The sequence below is a fragment of the Vicugna pacos genome, chromosome 18 (genome assembly GCF_048564905.1).
Source record: "Vicugna pacos chromosome 18, VicPac4, whole genome shotgun sequence".
Lineage (NCBI taxonomy): Eukaryota > Metazoa > Chordata > Mammalia > Artiodactyla > Camelidae > Vicugna > Vicugna pacos.
Genome location: NC_133004.1, coordinates 20208731 through 20215354, shown reverse-complemented (window position 1 = coordinate 20215354; position 6624 = coordinate 20208731). Strand labels below are relative to the sequence as shown.

The window sequence follows — 6624 nt, the reverse complement described above, 5'->3', positions numbered from 1 at the left end:
ATACCCTCCCCCCACTTCTTTTTTCCACGCGCTCTTTTAATAGAGTCGCACGCAATATAAGTAATAATATAGAAATCCCTGCTACATTTGATCTACTTTTCCCCAATCAAAACAGCTTGCAAGATTACAACCGAGTTATTGAGGTGGACACATCCATAGTTTTTTCCAGATTTCTCCGGTTCACCAGCACTCGTTTGTACTTGTGTATTCAGCTGCTGCACTTTCTATAGCAACGTCTCCAGCACTTCTGCCTAGTTCTAGCAGAAACGATCCCCAGCATCTTCCTGGGCGCCTGGTTCTGAGCCCCAGACGGTCCTCAAGTCTGGAGGACAGGAGAGGGCCCCCGGGAAAGGAAAGAAACGGGGAACCATTCGCGCCCAGTCTCCCCGAGTCTTGCTCCCCACGACCTGGACTTAATAAAGACGCTGGGATCCCTCAAGGCGGTGGGAGGGAAAGTGGCAGGACGGAGGGCGGAGTCAGGGCATGGGTGGAGTCGGAGTTCAGGGGCGGAGCGGGGGCGGAGCCAGAGTTCGGAGGGGACGAGGCGGGGCGGAGCTCGGGGGCGGCACCGGCGCGCGGCGGGGCGGGGCCTGCGCTAACGGTCGCGCGGCAGTTGTCGCGCGGCTGGGCTGTGGACCGAGGTCTCTGTGGAGAAGCTGCCGAGCGCAGGCTCCGCTGACGAGGCGGCGGGGCGGGGCCTCTGTGCGGCGGGTTCTTGTCCAGGTGCGAGGACCGTCTCGGCCGTGGGAGCGCTCCCGGGAGCAGCCGGCGCGGGCGGCTGAGGTGAAGCCGGGTGGCAGCGGGCGGCGGGCTCTCGTCAGCTCCTGAGCGCGGGCCTCCGGGCCACGGCGTGGGCGGTGAAGGCGGCCTCCCCTCCCGGCTGCCCGCGAGCTCGGTGGGGCTGTGGCGAAGGCAAGCCCGCTGAGCCCCCGGCCCTGGGTCCCGAGTGTTCTGCCGGCTCTCAGGTTACCCGTCTCCTCGTGCTGGGGAAGCCGGCGGGGCGGGGTTTGTAGGACACGCCCGCACGCCCAGATGCGAAGTGGGCGGATGACGTCCGCTTCTTGTCCAAGTCTCGGGGACAGGGACGCGTAGAAACACTCAGAATACCGTAGAGTGTGGACGTCCAGGTAGAGCGCAGTGCGTGTAAACAGGCAGGTGTAATCAACGCGGAATATGCACACACATGCTGCAGTGACGCAAAGTGAATTCCCCAGAGACTGCTTTTAGCTTACGTTAGGGTTCAGGCTGGGTGTTGGACATTCTGTGGGTTTGACAGATGAGTAAAGACGCGTATACACGGTTACAGGAGCCTTCAGAGCAGTTTCACTGTCCTAGAAACCCCCTACTCTGGGCAACCTCGGATGGTGCGCCGGCTCTCTATAGTTTTGCTTTTTCCAGAATGTCATAGAGTTGGAATCTTCAGAATACATTTAAAACCATTGAGAGTCGCATTTCACCGCGGGGTTGAAAAGGCACAGCTCTTCAATCCCTGTTGCCAAGTGCTGAACTCATCTATGAGGTGCAAAGTGTCAGGAGGACATGAAATTACAAACTTTGGGAAATTGTATTTGAGTTCAAGTCATGCATTTCTCTTTTCGTTTTTCTTTCTTTTGTTCTTCTTTTTTTTTTTTCCAAAGCAGAGTTTAGTTAGAAAATTTGAAGCTACCTTGAAAAGTTACTAACAAGCGCCCTTCTGTCCCCATGCTGGGGAATTCTCCAGTGTGATGACCAGTTGGCCAGTTTTCTTATGGACACCCCAGAGTGTTTGGAAGTCAGCTAGAATTTCAAAATGCAGAATTTGCTGAGTTCCCATTGAAGCAGTAAAACCTACCCTTTTGAACTGAACTTACAGAGATAACAGAATGACTGTTCCCTTTTACAGGAAATGACCAATTTTGTCAAGGTTTGTTTAAAAAAAAAATCTTTGGTTTGTGATGGAAGTTTGGGGGGATTTCCATGTATGAAATGGTCACATAAAGAGGACTTCTCTGTAGTAGCTCCGGCACAGTTCTTAGAATAAAATAGAAAATTACAGGAACATCATTGCTGAGCTTTTTGGAAGCTCCATCCTCTAGAATAGCAGGATATAAACTGTACTTGTTTCCATAATTTAAGTGCTTGTTATAAATGTAAAATTAGCTGTTAACCAAAATTCTGTTTATCCAAAAAGCTAATTGTAGCAATGTTATTCTCAAATTATAAATCAGGTTGATTTTACAACTCATTGATTAATTTAGGCAGCAAGTAGCCAGCATGTACTGTGCATCAGGTACTAAAGTAACTAGGCACTGTAGGACACAAAAGGGGGCAAGGGATTTCTGTATTATTATTTATACTGCGTGTGACTCTGTATCTCAATTAAAAGAAGAGTGCATGGAAAAAAGAAGTGGGGGGAGTTCAGTGGTAGAGCGAATGCTTTAGCTCTTTTGTCATCGACCCTATGCTGTAATGAAGGAGAAAGACAGCACACAGGCAACAATTATGAATTAGGAATGCTGAGACGGGGAATAGAGGCTGAGGGATACTTGAGGGAGAGAAGTAGCAAGGTCTTCTCTTTGAGACCCAAAGAATACTGAAGAGCCTGTCTTGGGAAGATATGAGGGTGGAACTGGGGAGGATGCTCAAGGAAGAGGGAATTGTGTAAGCCAGGGCCCAGGTCCCATTTGATGAAAGGAGAGCAGCTGGGGTGACTGGAGCATGGTTGTCAAGGCGAGAGTGATGTGAAATGAGGAGGAGATGGGCAGAGACCAGATCAGCTGGGCGTTAAAAGGCTGTAGCAGAGTTTGGATTTAATTGTGTGAACTTGGGAAGGGTTTTAGGTGAGGGAGAGACAAAATCTAAGTTTTTAAAGAATTCTCTGTTGTGTTGGAGATGAGATAGAGGAGGCAAAAGTGAAAGCGGATAGTGGTAATGTCAGGGAGATGGGAGAAGCAGTCAGATTCAAGAGCTAATCAGGAGAATTGGCAGGACTTGGTGAGGATTATTTTGGATCTGGGCAGTGAAAGAGAGGAAGTGTTAATGTTGACAGAGTGGATAATAATGGAATTTTCTTTCTTCCTTCCTTCCTTCCTTCCTTCCTTCCTTCCTTCCTTCCTTCCTTTCTTTTCTTTCTCTCTTCCTTTCTTCCTTTCTTTATCAGAGGCACTGGGGATTGAACCTAGGACCTCATGCATGCTAAGCATGTGCTCTACCACTGAGCTTTACCCCCACCCCACCCCCACCCCGGTAGTAGAATTTTCTGATAGCAGAGTCTGAGGTAGCTCCAGGGTACCAGCCCAGTACCTGGCACACAGGCCCCCATGAATAACTGTACTGACAGGAATGAAGAGAACGCACAGGAGGCACAAACACACGCAGCCCTTCCTGGCCCTGGAGAAAAAAGTCCCAAATTTATGACAATTGTCCTCTTCAACCCCCTGCTCACAATTCTTCCATCCCAGGCCCAGGCCTCGAACTGACTAACTGGCCTACTCAGAATTTGAGACTATGACCTCAAAATCAGAAAGTTGGTAGAGTTTTCTGTAAGTGTCTGACTTGACACCCTGAACTGAACCTGTAGGCCAGACACCTCAGAGCAGTAGCTCACAGTGTCTCTTCATCCTCTGGGTCCAGAATCCCCTTCTCTTGTGCCAGATCCATAGCAAGAGTAAGGATCATGCAGTGCAGCTTTCTCCTCTGGAGGGAAGTTGCAGCCAGTAGGAGCATGAAGGGCTTGAGCCCTACCATGCCCTCATGAAATCTAAAGCAAAGGACCAGGAAGGTCCTGGGAGGAACAGGCCAGGTCAGGCTTGGCTCTGGTCCAGACCGGAGGTCGCCGTTCAAAAGTAGGAGGAGGGCTTAGAGCTCAGGAAAGGGAATTTGGGAGACCTGGGTTGGAGGGCTGTCAGAGATGGTCATGGTGTATCTAGTGTCTGTAATGCAGGGCCAACCTCATCACAGGGACTCCACAACTATTACCTGCGACATTGCACCGTATTACCTTAACTGGACTAGTTCCACCACCAACTCCTCTTTCCCTTTACCCTTGTCAAGTATCTGGGCCAGTGGCCTTGAGGCTGTACACATCTAGTCCCACATCTGGGCCTCTGTTTTTGTTGCTCATCTCTGAGGCCCCACCCCCCATCCTGATGTAGGGCTTGATACATATCAGACACTCAACCTGCAAGTGGTTTTATACATAAATAAACTATGTATAAAACCAGGTAATTGCAGTACTCCAGATGAGGAATGACTGAGCCTTGGGCTGAGGGGATGGCATTGGAGATGGAGAAAAGGAGACATATTTAAAATATATTTGGAAAGTAGAAGGGACAGTAGTCACTGATGAATGATGTAGTCTCTGTATCACCATATTGAGCTCTTTATTTCATGTTAATTTTGTATTTCTCAAAATGTCCATGTTGATAAGCAAGTTGACATTTTTTTTGTTTTGGAGGCAGACACTAAAGCAATCACCATATATTTTGAAAAATAGTGGAAAGTGAAGGAACTTCAGAGAGTTCATGGGATGTCATGTAAGTCAATAACTAAACCACCAAGAGATGTTAAGGGGTAAAAATTTGAAGAACTCATTTAATATGTAGGTGGGTAGTGTTTTTACACAAAATCTAGCTAATGAATAGTTCATCCTCTCTAACCTCAAGTGTCTAGCACTTGACAGGCTCTCAATAAAGTTTGTTGAGTGGATGGATGAATGAACAAATCTGTCAAGGTTTGGCAAGTGTTTCAGAGACTGAAAGTGCATAGTGAACCAGATCAGACTAGGCCAAAGGATGAATAGGAACTTAACACTGCTTCACTCCAGTTGTTTATTGTGGCTTGCTTGAACACAGAAACTGCTACATTGAATAAGAACGAAGAGCACTAGTCTCATCTATCGAGAGTCTGTGAACATTTAGGCACTTTGTACATTATTTTGAATTCTCACAACAACCCTGTAAGGTAGATATTATCCATATTTTATGGATGAGGAGATTAAAGCTCAGTAATGTCAAAACGTTTGACTACGAACTGGTGGCGCTGGAATTCAAAATCATATTTGACTAACTCCATAGTCTTACTGACTTAACACATAACTCATGTTATAGGACATGTCCTGAAAGTGAAAAACCTGTAGTTGAGGGCATTTACCATTAAAGGGGCCTGGTGGTAAGAAGTGAAATCAAGTAAATCTGCTAGTTTGGTGTAGCTGACAGTTGTTACTACACTAAAACCTTTTCTAGTGATGATACTGAGGTGCAAGCCACCATTGCATTCATTTGATATTTACTGAGTGCTTTTTCTGTGCAAGGTAGTATTGGAATGCACACACAAGTAATATGTAAGAAGCCACCACCTCTGCCCTCATAGAGCTTACGATCTGGAGGTGAGGGTAAAGTACCACCTATCCCCACACATAGTGTAACTAAATGCATGATTTGAAGCATTACAATAGAGTTTTGCTTGGCTTTTCAAAGTAGGTTTTGTAAATGGGGAGGGTATAGCTCAAGTGGTAGAGCACATGCTTAGCATGCATGAGGTCCTAATTTCAATCCCCAGTACCTCCTCTAAAAATAAATAAGCCTAATTAGCCCCCAAAACAAACAAGCAAAACAAAAGTTAAAATAGGCTTTATAGTAATAAATGTTTAAATCTGCAGATGTGCCATTGAATCATCTCTCATCTGAAACTCTAAATTTGCCGAGTGCTCAAACATTGGCAAATTGTTTTTTTTTAAAGTGAAACTTAAAAATTGAAACCTAACTATATCATTCACAAAACTATATCATTAACTAAAAAAGGACGTTTTGAAACAGGTCTTTTTACTGGTTGAATTTATATTAACTTATATTTTACTTTTGTAATAAAAAGTTTTCCTAAAGAATAAATAAAATATCCAGTACTTTCCTAGATAAATTCTTTTTTCAATCTTGGAATTTTTCAGTTTAGTTCAGTTATTTAATTAATCCATCTAAATTTTATTTTCTAAAAAGCAGATTAAAGAATGGCAAACTCCATTGTATCAAAGAACTTCACTGCACTTTCAGGTCTTCATCCAAATATGGCTAATCTGGTACGTTTCAATGGTGTAGTGGTTCAGTTCTCTAACGGAACTTTAGCTGGTAATATCACATTATGTCAACATTATTGATTCATTCAACATGTGCTTGTATAATTGACAAGTAAACAGATCTCATTGCATTAGTGTGATTGTTAGATGTTAAATGCTTCTAAGCTTCTTTGTATTTATGCCAACTAAATAAAAGTTAGTCTTTCTTATAGAGCAGGAGATTGTAGATATGACTAGTGTTTGTTAAAACTGATTAAAAGTTTATTTGTATTATTTTAATTAAATATTTAACAACAACTCAAATTTAGCATTGTAAAATTAAAACATTTTTGTTTAGTAGTATCTATTTTCTAATCAAATTGTCCAAGTTATAGACTGAAATACTTGCCATTATGCTGCTTTTAGGACATGAAGTTACACAACAGGTATATTTCTGAAATGATTATGTGAAAATTCATTTTGGGGAGAGGGGTTGCAGGGAATTCAGTCATTTCAAATATGCCAAGACTGTTACTTATTTAAAAGAAATCTAGGTGGAATCGTAAGGTGAAGAACTTACTGTGTAAAGCAATTAT

At 44.2% G+C, this 6624-nt stretch overlaps 1 protein-coding gene across 8 annotated transcripts in view; it reads left to right on the top strand.

Annotated features, from left to right (window-relative positions):
* The first annotated feature begins 601 nt into the window (after window positions 1-601).
* MEIOB (meiosis specific with OB-fold) overlaps window positions 602-6624 on the top strand; it is a 29899-nt gene continuing 23876 nt past the window's right edge. For 3 of the 8 annotated variants that reach the window (XM_072942389.1, XM_072942394.1, XM_072942395.1), the window contains exons 1-2: window positions 602-783; window positions 5976-6052. In XM_072942389.1, the coding sequence (XP_072798490.1) occupies window positions 5984-6052 (69 nt within the window). In that variant the 5' untranslated portion in view covers window positions 602-783; window positions 5976-5983. Of the gene's footprint in view, window positions 784-4439; window positions 4515-5972; window positions 6053-6624 lie in introns of those variants that run through there. The other 5 variants (XM_072942393.1, XM_072942390.1, XM_072942392.1 and 2 more) reach the window with 5 other exon arrangements.